This window comes from Struthio camelus, chromosome 9, assembly GCF_040807025.1.
Source record: "Struthio camelus isolate bStrCam1 chromosome 9, bStrCam1.hap1, whole genome shotgun sequence".
Taxonomy (NCBI): Eukaryota; Metazoa; Chordata; class Aves; order Struthioniformes; family Struthionidae; genus Struthio; species Struthio camelus.
Genome location: NC_090950.1, coordinates 8,055,546 through 8,072,118, shown reverse-complemented (window position 1 = coordinate 8,072,118; position 16,573 = coordinate 8,055,546). Strand labels below are relative to the sequence as shown.

Here is a 16,573-nt window from a genome sequence, read left to right as displayed (position 1 = left end):
TTGCTCACACTAGAAGGGTTATGGCACGCCTGTTTTATTGAAGAAGTTTAAAACCAACAGAGGGAAGTACTTTTCCCCCAAAAGCATAATTGAATGTGGGGCCCACTGCAAGAGGCCGGGCGTGGAGCTCAGGTCAGGAAGGGATCTGGCAAGTTCGTGGGAGCTGGTGACCAGCTGTGGCTCTTCCACACAGGGGCTTGCTCGGGAAACCTTCGATGTGTGGCTAGCCAGAAGCCAGGGTGGGTTTGCTGGGGCAAGATCAGCCCTTGTCCTGTTTTTCGTGCGTCTCCTAAGTACGCGGTATTGGTTTGCCTGGGGCTGCACACGTGGCTATAGCTGTGGACTGTAAAACTTTGGTCTGACCCTGTATAGCTCAATGCGTGAATATTCAGTGTATCCAGAAAGGACAGAAATTTCTGTAGCTCCTCACACCGTTCTGGTTTATAGGCTTCCCGCAAAAGAAGGTTTTGAGAGACACGTACAGGGAATAGGGTTGAAATCTGACAGAGGCCCAAGTTTGAGGAAACCACGTGCAAACTGTAGCACATGAGCAGTTTGTCTCTCTTGCTCACACGCACGCACACACGCTTGCATACAGACTTTTAAGTATTTCCCATCACGTGTGTGCAAATTGCCACCTGCCTGCATGCACCGCTGGAGGCCGTTTGACTTTGTAGCTGCAAACGCGAACCCTGGCACACCTTATTGCCTGGCTCCTGGACGCGCCCGCACGGCTATTTCAGCCTTTGGCACGTGGATGGGTGCACAGCACGCGTGTCCAGCTCCACGTAGGTGCTGCATGCAGCGGGCAGGCCTCTGAGATGCCGTCTGCAGGAGCACCCCTCTCTCGGCCGCGTGCTGCTCCGCGGGTGTCATGCCAGAGCTGCCTTCCTAAAAAGGGAATTAAAAATCTAAACAATAGAGGAGCTATGCAGGCAAGCGGTTCAGATGTCAGCTGCATTATGTTTCACGGCATTTTATATCCCGGGATCTCGGAGGGTGTTGGGTGGCGTCTGGGATCACTTTCCAAACAGGTGCTCGCCACTTGCTCCCACTCGCTCCTTGCAGTTTTTCCGGCCGGCCGCAGGGAATGCTGCAGCGGGGTTCGCACGCTCCGGCGCGAGGATGCTTCTTCACCTGTTAGCACGGCAGCATTCAGCCAGGCTTTGGCTGCGTGCTCTGTCGGTCACGCAGCCTGTTGTGCTTTCTTTGCCGCCCTTAGTGACTCCTGTCTTTGCAGAGTTATTACATGAAATTGAACTCAAGGAGCCTTTATTTGTTTCAGGGGGACATGAAGAAAGTGTTGCTGAGTGTATCAGAAAAGGCAGAGTCTGAAGTGGTTTCTTCCCTAACCCCTTCTGGAGCTGGGCCATGCTCGTGACAGACCTGTCACCACCACGTTGGGCACCTTTTCCTGGCCCCCCCGTAGTTGTGCAGCCCTCATGGGAGGATGAGCAGCATGTCCAGGGCCGTGCTCCTCCTCAGGTGGGGTCCGCTCTTCTCCCTAAGGAACTTTCCATTCTGCCGCTGCCTCACTGCAGTAGCTGAGAGCCAGGGCTCCTTGCCTTAAATAACAGGAACTGGTCTTGCTAAATTATCGAAACGGCAGAGGGAAAAATGTAGAATAAAAAGTAGGTGCAAATAATCACATCTCTCTGTCTGCCATTGGAAACAGTGCCAAATGGGCACAAAGCTTGTGTTATAAAGTATGAAAATGTTGTCCGAATCCTGGCAGGAAAAGAGGAGCACTTTCTCTCCGAAGTGACTGGAGTTGCTCTCTCTCTGTGCCTATCTGCTAGGACTCTCTATGTTCCAGATCAGATGTTCATGCAACAGCTACCTTTTTTTCGCAGGAAGAACTTTCTTTGTTTTCTCAAAAGCTCATTTTTTTCATGACCAAAGAAACAAGCTGTCTGCTGTATATCACAATCTAAAAACAGTTTAAGCTAAGCCATCTTCAGCTCTTACCCAAAGCCGGCTATTCTAGAAGTTAGATCAAATCCTTTATAGCTACCTGCTTTCACCATTCTTTGTGTGGTGTCTCTTCTATCAACTGATCTCGTCTTAAGAGACTTCAAAGGCATTTGCATCTGTGCCTCAAATAGTTAACTAAGCTGGAGGAGATGGGAACCAGTAGAAAAATTAGAAGATGAAGAACTAGCTAAGGGGAGGTGGTAATAGGCTGTGCTGAAGGAGGAGCTCTTGGGTTGGAGGGAGATCCCAGTAGTGCTTCTCAAAGACAGACCTAGGGCCCAACTTGGTTAATAGGTCACAAAGCTGGGAAATGTTGTAACTACAGAAGAGGGTGGCGGATGACCATGAAGACTGGAATAATAGAAATAGGATGAAGTTCAGTATTCCATAACGCAAAGCATTTATCTGGGGACTAATTGGTTGGAAAGAGCAAAGGAGAGGGTTCGGGATGTACCAGTTGGAGACAGAAGCTGTCTACGAAAGACTAGTGTGATGCATTCCTAAAGAAGGGAAGTGCAATCCTTGCAGTTAGTGCAGCTGTTACTTCTAATGGAGAAAAGGAGATGTTCTTCACCCATACTGAATCCTAAAAGTTTGCAGTTGTATTACTTAAAAGCTTCATAATTCTTGCACCCTGGCACATTTGTTCGCACACATTCATGCTTTGGCCTCTAGACAGAACCTAATTTTATCGCCATTTATTTGAGGGGTTTTGTGATCTGAACCTTGTTATGTTAATATGCTCTTTCTGTCATTAAGTCACAGCCACATTTCTAAGGTGTTACTAAATTTTCACACCTCAGTATCCAAACAGCCTTTACGCAGAGCTTCCACTGTTTTGAACCTAGAGCCGCTGGCTCCTCTCAGGTTGTAGGTGTCCCTGGATTGCCATCAGTAGTGGTTCTGTTTGCTCTTGTCTTTGGAGCAGTGTAGTCTGGGTCCAAGCAGGGGCGGTGTGTAGTTTTGGGAGGAAAACTGTAGATGAGAGCAATCCAGAATATATAGGGAGGGACTGCGTTCTCCAGAGTTGGATCAGGACTGTGAGGGAAAAGTGTCAAAAGAGCAGCTGTTTCAAAGGAACTGGAAATTGCGAGGGGGCAGATAGGTCCAAAGGAAAACGTCACCAAGGCTGTTTATGTACAGGGCTATTTGCAAGTGGAAGCGGAGCTGCTTGGGCTCGCTGTAGTTACTTCCTTTGACAGCACCTACCGAAGGTACAAACTGCAGCATATCACTGCTATCGTATGGATATCAGCTTTCCAGCACAGGCATGGTTTGGTTAGTACTTAAATTAATAATGAGTAATAACAATTTTATAAATAAAATATCACCATACTTGCTGAAGTGAATAAAATTAGATAGGAGCAGCATTAGGTTTGGATTTTAATGGCTTAAGTTTATTGCTGAATTATTCTCTTCTAATATTAGTTTGACTGCAAGGACAGCATTAAAACCAACTGGAGGAGCAAATCAGTATTGGGCTGCCCAGCAGTATATTAAATGGGAACGCAGCCCAAGAAAACACTGTGCCTCCGCGACTCCCCGCGCAGACTGACGTGGCTGAGCCTGCGAGGGGGCTCGGTAGGCTCTGATAATGTCCCTGGGCTATTATTTTCCCTGCTCTTACCAGTGTACAGGACACCACAACGTCGGCTTATTTTTCTCCCTCGTTCTTTAGTCCAGTATTCTCGAAAACCTGACAGCAGCGTTAATGACAAACGTATTTCGCCGAGCCTCCCTTCAGAGCTGCAGGCACACTGGACGGCTCCGGCCCTGGGTGCATCCCACCGCAGGCTCACGTGCAGAAATTGCCATATGGTATTTGATACTTCCTCCTCTTTGTGCTTGTGCTGCTCCCCGCGCTGGCCACGCTGGCGGCTCTGTGGCCACGCTGGGGGCCCTCAGGCACCGAGCCCAGCCGGCCACGCGACGCTGCCAAGCCAGCAGGAGAGGGCTCGCAGTGCTGACTCCTGTAGCGCTCGGCCAGCACTCTTGCAGTTATACAGCACTGGTGCCTTTTATGATTTCAGTAGAAGTTGTTAGAGATTGCCCCCGGGACTACCCAGCGCTTTGCAGAAGCATGAGCAGAGTTGAATTTGCTGTCCTGGGGTGGACCAGGCTGCTCTTGCCTTGAGAAAGGAAGGAGTAGGGGAGAGCTCGGAGCTGGGAAGCAGAGCCGGGGAAGAGCCGCCACAAGGGACACGGCCGGTTTGGAGGCGTCACCTGCCCTGGGCTCCCTCCTTCCTCCCCAGCATCTCCTGGGGCCCTGCACACTGCCGCCATTTCCCTTCTCTTATGTCTGACTTCCAGAGGTTGGCAGAGGTGGTTGCCCAGAGTCTTCAAGAAATCCGAGGATCTAGTGCTAAACCTGCCTTTGGGAACAGGGTTCTTCCTGAAACCTGTTTTGCTATGAATGTCATCATCTGAGCAACGTGTTTTCCTTCCTGATCTCTTCTGATCTGGCTTTACCCTTTCCAGTTGTGCCTAAGACTTTTTGTGCTGCATCTTTCTGCTTAAGGCATTAACAGTATTCAGACCTAAAGTCATTTAGTCACCTCTCTCCAATTCTCACATTTTTTTCCAGTATGCTTTTGAAATTCTTGGGCTTTTGAAGAAAGCCGGGTCTGCTGTATGCCCAAAGGAGGAGCCGTTTGGATACTCTTCCTTCAGTGACCTCTTCATCTCTCCCTAAATCCATTTCCCCTCCATCATCGTGTTAGTTGGAGAAAACTCAGTGTGTTCCAGATGTTGAGTGATCAAATGGTAACAAAGCGCTGGAAAAAAGAAGTACTTTGTGCTGGGGGATGGGGAGGGAGGACTTAAAACTTGCCGTCTTTGCACAGAGAAGCTACCAGTCCCTGCCTCGCTGTTCACAGCTTCCCAATTTGAGTCCAGAGTTGTGAAAATGTAGAAACTGTGAAAATATGAGCTGTGAACACTGGGAAGCTGTGAACTGGGGGAATGGGTGGGGACTTGCAGTCTCCCTCGAATGCAAGGATTGTAGATTCTGGTTAAAACCTTAATTCTCTGATCAGTAACCCTTCTGGTTATTGCAAGAGCAGGAAAAGCAGCGGCCAAGGTTGCAGGCTTGTCTTTCTTGTAAAAACCTGTCCTTTGCTCATAACTTTCTGGCACTTTTATATTTGAGGCAGGAGTTTTTCGGAGCTGGCCTCTGTTAAAAGGCAAGTTTCATTTGAGCAGAGCCGGTTGGGTTGTTTCTGAGCCTGGAAGTGAGCAGAAATCATGAAACTAAAAAAAAAACTAAAAACACTCCCATTTTATGATTTTCTTTTGAATGGTTTTGCAGCTACAGTGTGAAAGGTGATGTTTCACAGAGAAATAGGCTTGAGTGAGGAGCCGTGTCTGTCATTGTCCTAGGGGAAATTGAGTTTGATTTGACTGAATTATGGGCCTTAGAAAATCACCTGCTGGGCTTGGGCACCGTTGCCGAGCCCGCGCCGGGTGGGAGGGAGGAAGGACTCACCTGGCCGATGGCTCTCGGAGAAAACTTTTGTTGAAAGAGCAGGAGCCCAGTCATGGCCTTAGCAGGTGCCCTGTGGGAAGATCTCTCGAGCTAATAGGTCTCTATTGTAAAATGTCTGAAGCTGGTAGGAGCTGAGAAGATCTCTTTTTCCAGTATGGGTCCAGAAGATGTATGACCATTGTCTTGTGCCTCAAAGTAGGGATAAATGCCTCATTTCGGAAAGCCACTGGCTTAATCTGTGACACACAACCGCTGCATATGTTAAACAAGTGGATGTGAGTACACAGAGGGAGTGTTAAGGAGCTGCCGCGGGGTTGCTTGGCAGACACCTGCGTTCAGCAGCCAAGCAACGCGGGCTGAGATCGCACCAACCGCCCAGGCAGCGAGCGCGCGCCTCCGCACCGTCCCTCCCGACAGGCCGGAGTTCGTAGCGCCTTCTAATGCTGCAAAATGTGCATTTAATTTCCCTGCCAGATTGGCTATTCATCACAAGCACGTTTAGGCTTAATTGCTAATTAATTGCTAATTAATTTTCCCTAGGTAATGTAGATATACTTTTTTCCCTTGCGTGGGAAACCTACAAGAACTTGTTGAGGCCCTTCCACAAACGAGGTGGTTGTCCTTGGTGTTCTCGCGCTCGGGTGAGACATAACAGTTCATCAGCTCTTAATTAGGCTGGACTTTTCAAGCGCGGTTTCCAGTTTGTTGACAGAAAGGTATGCATACATCTTGTTTCTCCCATAGCCTTGCAAAAGTCATTTTACCTAGAACTGACAAATTGGGCTGCATTTGCCGAGTTTTTCTTCCTCCTGATGGCGGATGGCAAGCTGCCTGCGAGACGTGGATTGCTTGGCCATTTTGGCAGTAAGCGCCACTAGTCGCGGTGGAGAGAGCCCTGGTTATACAAAACAGGGAGTTTGAACTCAGCCTAATTAAATTGTGAACGGGTAACCAGCAGTGCTTGGGATGATACGTTCAGATATGGAGCAGCTTTTAGATAGCTCATCAGCATCAGAGAAATGCCGTGTTTTGTGTCTTTTGGAGGCAAATATCACTCTGGTGGTTGCATAGGTAGGAGAGCTGCAGCAACAGAAAAATGAAGCTGCCGTAGATTAGACAGACCCCAGAAAGTGGCCTGTCGGGACAAATCATCTGCGTGAATGTGGAAAATGGAATTTTTTATTCAAATTTTATGTTACATGCACGCGTTTTCATTTTCCACATAAACGATTAAAATGAAGACAAACCTCTGCTAAGGCTTACTTTGCTCAAAGTCTATTAAAAGCACTAAAACCATACTTAAAAATATTAAACGGTTCATAATTGCAGCTGGAGGAAGCCAGGCTACGAGCGCTGGGAATCAGTTTGCGAAAACGCTGCCCTGTGTTTCTGTATGAGCAGCCTGCGGTGCAGACGCCTAGGGCGTGTTTTCACTTGTTCGATTGACTTTTGCTGGGTTTTAGTTTCATTCAAAGCTGAGAATTAGGAATTAGTAACGTAGGAGAGCTTGTATGGCTGTTCCGGTCTATGAAAGAAAATAAGAGCTGTGAACACGAGCTTTGCTAGTTCTAAAATGCTGGGGGCCGTGTTTAATTGCAGTCGTTTCCGTTTCCTCACTGAAAATACCTTCCTTAATAAAACTTTGTACACGCGATATGCGTTTTTCAAAAACTTTCCTTTCTGAGATGCCTAGCCCACTTTAGGTAATTCGTACAGCTAAAACATGCTGTTTGGTTTTCAACGCATTTTAATTGAGTAACACTCTCCATCTAACTAGAGCTCATCATACATCACAAATAACAAATAATAGTTATATTGAACTCTTTAACTAAGATAATTTAGATTTAAGAATAATATAATCAAGTTTGCTTCATAAAGGCCCTAAAAGTACAAATGTAATTGAAATGAAAATGATTATTTAAAACCTTTTTTCCTCACACTGATTTAAATCATGATTAAAGTCGTTTCTGCAAATCAATAAATTAAGTCAGGCCAGTCCTGCAGTGGGTTCCCCGCTGTGCCGTCTCGCAGGGAGGCGGGTAGCTGGCAGCAGGGGGGATGTAAATACCTGCAGCGGTTGGTAAGGGGAAAATCTCCTCTTATCAGCTTTCCTCTGCTGGATATGCGGCGGGAGAGGCGCGTTTCGCTATCGCTTTTATGAACGCTGAACCTGGGGTGTAAAACGATTCAGTTGTTTGCGCCTAAGCAAGAGCTGGGTGTAAATGCAGGTGAGCAAAGGAGCAGGCAGGAGTTGAACCTTGAACAGGGTAACGTCGGCGCCCGTTCAAAACCACTCGGGCATGACCCTGTCTTTAAATACCTAACGCACCAGGCCTCTTCTCGTGGCAGGGTGTGCAGCAGGCACTTTCTGGGCTCTGAACCGGAGCTGGGACGGTTGTGCAGGTGCGGGCCGGTAGGGAGCTGCTTGCTTTCTAAAAAAAGGTTTCTGTTTTGAAACTGAGGAGGTTGTGGTCTTCTGCAGAGAAAGCTATCACTTGTGTGTGACGGTAAGAGCAGGCGGTGATGGAGAAGTGCCAACCTTTCGAGTCATGTAATGGAAGGCTTTAGGTTATCTTCTGGATTAAATCTTTATCTCACTTCATTCTGGTGCGGAGGATAATATTGACACATGAGGATGTATCGTGACTTGATTCCTACAGCAGGCACTACAGGACGGTCCTCCATTGCCTCGGCAGGATGCAGTCGTCCCGATGTGTTTACAGTGTTTTCTAGTAATGTTTAGCTAATGTCAACTTCTGTGCCAGAAATGGCGAGTTCCTGATTCTGGGTTAAGTGGCATATATGGTGGTAGCTGATAATTATGGCAAATTGTGGTATGTGTAAACAATGCCAGTTGACACATTTTGTAACAAAAACCTACAAATAAACACCATAGCTTTTCTTCTTAGTGGTTTAAGACGTTTCTCAGTTAATGACATCTACGATCCCTTCTTCACCAAGTTATCAAAGTTTTGCCTGTTGGTGGAAAAACTACACATCTGCCCAGCTATTTGGAACCTCGATGATCAGTCCACTAAAACGGCCATGGCAGGATGATCTGGAAGAAATACCAAAATTACTCTCGTTTGCTATTAATGTGTTTAAGGACAACCTGGTAGTTATATATCTTCTTGGCATCTTTTATTGCATGCGAATCTTTCTTACTGTGTTGAGCGCTTGTCTTGACCTGTGAGCAGACACTCAGGCCCCTGGAGTCGCGTGCTCATCTTCCGTGTGCCCAAAATCTGGCACATGCCCTCAAATGTCCTGCGCGTGTGAGCTCATCATGGCAGTGCAGAAGAGGAGCTTTTAGTATCTTTCATATTGACAACTCTGTGCCAGAATGACTTCCGTGGTGACTTACGTACACAGGTCAGCATGACCGTCCAGCCAGAAGTCCGGTTACAGAGCTGACATTTAGCGGTAGCCATGCAGCATCGCTCTAGGATTCCTGCAGGCTGCACTTGGACATGTCCACATCCACCCCATGGTCTCGCGCCCTGACTGACTTGATTGCTGTCTGTATACTAACTGGGGGGAATGTGCTCCTGAGCGTGACAGCATGGCCTTTTGCTGCTGGAGCAATGCCAGACGTCCTCAGGAGACGCACTTTCGGGGAAGAGCACATCCTCAGTTTTGGGTCTAGGTAAGGCTGACAGATGAGGCAGACCACCGTTCCCTGGCACTGGCAATGAGGGAATTCCTTCTTGAGTTTTCTCAGCTAAGACTCAGGACTGGGAGGATGGGTAAGGTCAGCTGGAGAAGAAGCTATATCAGCAACTTGTTTTACAGTGCACTTAGTTGTGCTGCCAGAAAATGCAACCCGTTAGATTCCTGCTTGTCCAGCTGATCCATCACTGTCTCCTTTTTTCTCTCTCTCTCTCTAGGTTATTTCCAGGATTTGCTGAACAAGTCAGAAAAGGCCCTTTATGATGCTTTCCCAAGCATGTATGGAGAATTGTACACGCAAAACGTCAAGGTCTTCAAGGATTTGTACAGCGAGCTACGCCGCTATTACAGGGGCTCCAACATCAACTTGGAAGAGGCCCTCAATGAGTTCTGGACGCGCTTGCTGGAGCGGCTTTTCAAGCTGATGAATCCCCAGTACCACATCACAGATGAGTACCTGGACTGCATGGTGAAACATGCGGAGCAGCACAAACCCTTTGGGGAGGTTCCCAGGGACCTGAAGGTGAAGGCAACCCGAGCCTTCATTGCAGCACGCTCCTATGCCCAGGGCTTTCTTGTGGGCAGCGACGTGGTCAAAAAGGTCTCTCAGGTATGTGTGCGTTCTTCCTGGCTTTTCACCCTCAAATTAGCAGGAGTCGGTCAATTATTTTTGGTTGGGAGGAGGCGGGGGGATTTTTCTTGCCTTAGATTTTCATCAAAAGGCGAGGAGGCATTTTTCAGTTTCATAAAGGACTGCTTGAGGGTCACCCGTCAGCAGAAAGGAACAGCCAGCCAGGACTATTGCAAACACTGAGAGCGCGCAGGAGGAGCGAGCTGTAACTCACCACAGATCAGACTTTACCTCGTTTTAACCTGTGTGGCGGAGTGCCAAGGAGATGTCAGTCTCCCGGCCTGTGAAGTTGCTTTGTCGCTTGCCTAGGTTCCTGGCGCTTTCCCAGCAGAGAAGATGACATGCCTTCAAATCACGCTAGCCGCTTTCCTTCCTTGGTGGTGGTGTGATGCAGGGTATGCAGATCCGACTTACAGAGAGGGCACTGGGAATACCTGCCAAGAGATGTGTTTCGGTGGCGGGCGAAGGGGTTCCTCTGTCCGTTTAGGTAGCCGCCTATAGCTTCTGCATACAGCAGTTTTGTGAAGTGCATTGGGATCTTCAGGGATGAAAGGTGCTATATAAATGTAAATTAACATGACTGAGTCGAAGGTTTTAGGAGGAAGAAAATTGTCTGTGTCCTTTGCTACAGAAGCAGCTTTTCAGAGCCAAAAGAAAGTGATGGTCGTGAAACAAGATACTCATGCTTCTCACACGAGCCTTTTTCCTCTTTGACTGAAAACAGTGACTAGTGAGGAGAAGTTGCATTCGAAAAAAGTAGTTGCGTATTCCATGTGAAGGTGGCAATCAGCGGGTACGAGACTCAGGGTGAGATAAAACTGTGAGTGTAAAAATACAGAATTGCAATTAACTTCCTTGGAAGACGATGCTTAGCAGAGGACAGTGCTGTTTGATGCAACAAATTCAGACTTTGATCTCAGGAAGAAACTTTACTGTGTTAACAAACAGTGACAAATGCTTCAATTTCTCAATGTGGACCTGTAAAACTCCTCAGCCACCCAGCAGCCTTTGTACATATCATTAACATCACACTCACCTGACACTGAAGTCAGATAAAAGAGGAGAAGGGTGCAATTACAGGGAGACCAAAGTAAAATATTTTTCATAAGTCCTGTGAACGGCTGATTCTGCTGTTGCCAGGTCTGGGTAACGGTGGCTGATAGGCGATTGCAGCCATGACATTAGTGGAAGGGATGCCGATGTGCAGCATTTCCCCCCCACTTTCCCGTGGGCTTTCCATCCGTTGAGTTTCCATTCCAGTGGGGGGACGTGACCAGCCGCCGAAGGACTAGTAGCGTTTTGTGAGTGGGTAAATGCCCGCATAAGATACAGGGCATTAGAGAGTGTCTGGCCAGCATCCGTGAGAGCTAAGCACAGCATTTTGAGGTGTTTTCACCCAAAAATCTTTGTCAGCGTGCAGGTATGAATTTTTTCTCGTGTGCGTCCTGATGACAAGTTACACGTTTCACCTCAAAACCAGTTGTTCCCTTTATTCACAACTGTTATTGATCCAATAGATGTCCTGCTAACCTTAAAGGGAAAAGCTGTCCGGAGTCCCGGTCTTCCAGAGGAGACACCGAGCACTTTCTTTGGCCTGCACGAGAGCCGCAACCAGTGCTTTGATTTTAGTTGTTTTTCATGTCACTTTATATTTATGACATTAGGAGAAAGCCTGTAAGCCCTTTACTAAGATCAGAGACTGAAACTAAGCTTTCCTGTCGGCTGGCAGTGTTCTTTAAAAATAACTCTTTGAGCTGAATGTCTCACAGACCGGTGCTGAATATTTTGCTCAGGAAGTGTGAGGGAAACCTGCTGGAATGGACCAGTAGAAATAAATTACTTGGCTTTGGGCTTCTGAAGCGTTTTATCTTGGGGCACAAGAGAAGAAACATCCTGCTTTTGCTCGGGATTCTTCCTTTCGTTTTGGGATTGGCAGCTGCCCCGAAATAGCATTTGCTGCAGCTCGGAGCTTCGTGTGAGCAGGTGAAGGCCTCGTGCTGAGACCTGCTGGCTGCCAGCCCTGCGCTTGGTCCAGGGGCTGGCCCGGGTCAGCCAGTGGGAGACGAAGCACAACTGAGACAATAAATTGCAAGGACTGAGAGACAAACACCTTAGAAACCAAAAGCAAAAAACCCCTGGAGAGATGCAGTGTGATCAACAGGAATATCCAGGCTGGTCTTGCTACTTATTACTTGCATTCAGATGCTTCCCAAAATTGGGCAAGTCCCAGGTCAGAACCGTTGCATGCCATGCTGTGGGAGGACAGTTAGCAGAGGTGATGCTGTCTGCACCAGCAGGCCAAAAAGTGCCGTGAGGAGCACACGGGTGGTTGCCAGCCTCTGGCACTTCAGCATGGGAGGTTGACAGCGGACGGGAGGAGAGGTGTCCCCGTGTGGGCCGAGTCACGTCTCAAACCCACAGAAGTGTCCAGAGTCCTCAAAGTCCTCTTGGAGACCTGGAGAACCTGCTAATCCTGGGTCGGAGCACAGGAAAAGTAAAGAAATAATGTTTAGTTTCCAAACAGGGAGGGGAAGAGTTGTCAAATGCATTTTTCTCATCTGTCAGAAAATGAATTATTAGAACAATCTTTCTTTTTCCAATTCTCCCCTGCTTTCCTCCTCTGAGTCTTAAGTTTCCCTGTGGTGGTGTGGGTTGGTGTATATGAATGCTATTTACATCAGCAGGAAACATGTACATCATCAATTTTAATAGTGGTTTGCATTTCTTTTTCTGAGTTAGCGTCCTTAAAGAAGGCTGATTCTCATTTTATTTTGAAACTGAACGTGGTGGTGTTCTTTACTAGTTATAAGCTTTTCACTAAACCTGCTATTTCGTTTTACTAAGGAAGATTGTCCGTCAGTACACTTTTGTTTAAGCGCTGCTGTGTCTTACTGTACATAGCTGTCTTATTTTTTAGACTTTCGTGTTATGTATTGTAAATGGCGACGTTCTCATTTACCATATGAGTGATTTTCAAACACATGGTGCATCAAGCTATGTTTGGATGGAAATCTAATTCCAATTAAAAAGGCATCAAAATAGAATTTTTAAATGTGTTGAATAGTTAAAGGAGCGTGCTGGATACATGCAGGAAATAATGTTTCTCTAAACACGCTTTACATTTCCTGCAAGTTGATAATTTAACAAAGACAACAGGATCGTTCCTGGTCTTCAAGTAGAATTAATACAACCCCTCTCTCCTACCGCATTTTTATTCATAGCTTGGAAGACGATAGTTGGGGTGCCCACAGTGGTGAACGCATCCTTAGGTATTTCACAGATGTCTTTTTATATGCAGTATTATGTTTAAATCGGAAGCCTTTAGGGATAAAAACCCATGGGTGTTTTAAATATGGTAGAAATAGCGTAGGCAGGGACAGACGCAGGCAGTCCGCGCGTCCTCCCACTTACCAGCAAACACCAGCTCTGGTTTGCGTGAAGGGCACAGATGTGGTGTCCGCCTTCATCCTCCGTGTCCCTTTGCCCCACGCTGACCCGAGGGGCTGGGCTGAAAGCGGCAAGGGGAGGCGAGAGGGCTCTGCAGGGGCTCCCAAACTGCAGGGGCTCCTGGGCCCTGCTTGCTTTCAGATCCTTGAGAGAGATGTTGGAAACGTGGCTGATGCATCTGGAACGATGGCCTTGGTGATGCTTAAAACTCACTGTGCTCTCATGGACGCGTTGTGTAAGGAAGATGCAAAATAACTGAAGTGATTATACAGTTCATTAGACTTTGGAAGAGTCGCATTTCTGTCAGCCCTGCAGCTGATTCTTTTGAAGTTTTATTCTGGAAGGTTGGAAGTCTTGGTTCATTTAACACACATCAAGGTGCTAATTGCATCAGGACCGGCGCAAACACGCACAAGGCAGCTGCCGCTGACCACGCGGCGCAGAGAGCTGGGCTGCGCTGCCCCGCGCTCGCCCACGCAGGACCCTGGGGCGCGTTCGCAGAGGGCCGGTGCGTACCTGCGTCCCCTGGTCCTTTCAGCGGGGAGCCGGGCGCTCGTGCCCCAGTGCCCGCAGCAGCTGTGGCCCTGGCCCCCAGCTTCCACGTCTGCCAGTGGAAATAGCAGCACCCACTGCTCTTATCGTAGCGCTTGAGGAGAGACCGTAGATACTAAACGTTCCCCAACGTGCAGTCGCCGTGTCCCTGATAGCCCAGGCTCAGCGCCGGCCCGCTCTCCAGCCCGAGGCAAGCCTGTCGAAGGCAAGAGCTTCTTAAAAGCGAGGGAAATACCTCGCTCAGCCGCTCTTCTCAGGGTTGACCTGGCAGGAGGCTGTTCCCATGCTTGGCCTCTTTTTGTACTGGCCGTTTTTCACACTGACAACATTATCGCAGATTTGAAGTTGACTTCCCGGTCTGTAAAAGTGTAAGTCACTGGCTTAGTTTTAAGACCTTGTGGTGCACAAGAGTAGCCCTAAAGCAAGGGTCTGCTGTAGGGGTTTCCAGCTGCAGGTCCTGTCTGTCATTAGCTGTCGAGGCCAAACGCCCGCCTGCGTGCTAGAAAGCTGCCTGTTACCCGCTGTCTTTAAAGCATCACTTGGTTTTGATATACAAGGTGATCGCTGTTGCTAGGTTTTGCTGGTGCTTCTGGAGGTTAAAATGGCCATTCAAGCAGTGAGTCATTCCACCTGAAAAAACATACCTGAGTTAGTGCGGACGTATTTTTGACTTGTATTTTTTGCTGCAAGGAGAGCATCACAAGAGCTGCTGGAGTGGTGCAGCCTCGTTGTCAGAGCTGTGCTTGGTGGAGACATGGTGATGGAGCTGAGTAGAAATCAGGTCGTGAAAACTGCAGTGCCCCTGAGCGGGGCTGAGCACCGTCTGCAGGCCCCAGGCAGATTGTTCCTGAAGAGGCCTCCAGCCCACCTTTCCTTTTTCCTCTTGTCTCTGCAAGCCGAGGCAAGGCTTGTCAGGGTCTGCCACAGCCGCAGGTGTTTCCTGAGTCACCTTTCTCCCTGGGGTCATGTTTGATGCTCTCTGCTCACCTGTTCCTCCCTCGGCTCAGGCCCCTGCTTGTTCACCTTAAAAAAAAAAAGAGGAAAGCAGCAGGGCTCCTCCAAGGAAGGGACTGCAGTGCTGCTCCATGAGGCTAGGTGGTGAGAGCAGAGCTGCACTCCCAATGCTCTGGCAGGAAGACTCATACTGCGGTGCAGGTCTGCAGCTTCCAGAAATCCCCAAACGATGCTCATCTGGAGGGCCGTACAAAGAGTCCATCTTTGTCACTCCTGTGAGAAGCCCAAGGGTAGGTTTGGGCCCAGAAGGTGCCTCCCAGAAATCATAGGAAGAGCTACCCAGCGCAAGGTCCTGGAGCTCTGGGCCAGACCAACCTGTGAAGCACATGCTCAACTGAGCCAGCCAAAGTGAGAACAAAGGAGGGGGCTAATGTTTAGCAGCTCTGCCCAGGAATGGGAAGTCAGGAGGAGGATTTACATCCTAACGCCAGACGTCCTATCTAAATACATAAACACCGTCTGCGGTTCCTCTTGGCTCTGGAGAAGACTATGCGCCCATCAGTGGCTTCTTCCAGGGCTCAGTGGGGAGACAAAGGAGCCAGATGCACTTCCCACGTTGCAGGCTGGACACCGTCCTTCCAGTCTGCCCCTTGCTACTGCAATGCCTGTGAGATGTTTCAGCTCAGAAAAGGAAACTAGCTTCTCCTGTTCTAGATTTAGGGAGGTTTGGGATTATTCCAGGAGGGATTGCACCTCTCTTTTGCACCAGTTGTGACTTTCACCAAACCTTATACTGAAAAGAGGTCTACAAATCAATGGATGTTGTTTGGAAAATGAAAATATAACCGGGGCAGGTGATCCAGTGGGAGAAAGAACAGAGGATGGTGAGGTTGCAAGAAAAGGGTCCCATGGTTCTCTAAAATGTCCTGGTGATATTTATGAGTTGCAGGGATGTGTGCAAAGGTTGAACTTGTAATTGAACTTAGATTGAATGTATAAATCACAAGTTTTGAGTTGTTCTTTGAAGGCACATAGGAAGGGTAGCAAGGCTTTTTCCTGCTATATTTTAGAAGCATCTAACCTGCTTTTCTCCAGAGCACTACCACGCTGCTGTGTGCGTCTCCTACAGAGACTAAAACCCTTTAAATACCAAGAGCTATCTGCACTCGAGTCTTCAGGACACTCGAGCGTCAATTCAGTAGTAGATTGCTTCTCCTGTTCTGCAAGCGGTTTCACCTCTCCTGTGCCTTTGCTTTAGAAGTTTATAACCATGATGAAGTTACAGTTTAGGAAATACTAAAGATAACGTAGCTCTCCTGGAACTCATCTCAGTGCAGAGAGACAAAGTAGTGACTGTTTGTTATCCTTGGAACTTCTGCGTTTCTGAGATTCTTTGCTTTGAAAGTATATTAATAAACTCCCTGGCAGGAGCATTTTTGGTCAGAAGTCTTCCAGACTGAATCTCTGCTAACTCTTTGGGGGCTGGTGTTGAGGTCTCATCCCCCACAGCCTCCTCTCAGCAAATTGCTTACGAAAATCATTAATTTTACTGTAACTGATTTAAACATTGCTCAGGAGGAGGAAAAATGAGGGAAACGAATACGACTTGGAATGCTGAGAATTATGATGTGCTCTCAATTTTCTGTCATATTATCTCCACATGTTCCCATTCTCGGCTGACTGTTGTGCAAATGCCAGTGAATAGTCGCACAGTGAGCCTCAGCACAGCAGTCACGTTGTGCAGCTGTATCACGCGTCTTGCAAACCTATAAGCTCTGTTCCCATTTGAGACATGATACAAAGAGTCTGCAAAGACCTTTGCTCTGGCAGAGTGCTTCCCTCCAGCAATTCGCGTCTGGTCA

The 16,573-nt window shown here is 47.9% G+C and overlaps 1 protein-coding gene across 1 annotated transcript in view; it reads left to right on the top strand.

Moving 5' to 3' along the window:
• GPC1 (glypican 1) overlaps nucleotides 1–16,573 on the top strand; it is a 187,354-nt gene that overhangs the window by 149,696 nt on the left and 21,085 nt on the right. The window contains exon 3 of the mRNA XM_068954346.1: nucleotides 9,346–9,737. Coding sequence (XP_068810447.1) covers nucleotides 9,346–9,737 — 392 coding nt within the window. The remainder of the gene's footprint in view (nucleotides 1–9,345; nucleotides 9,738–16,573) is intronic.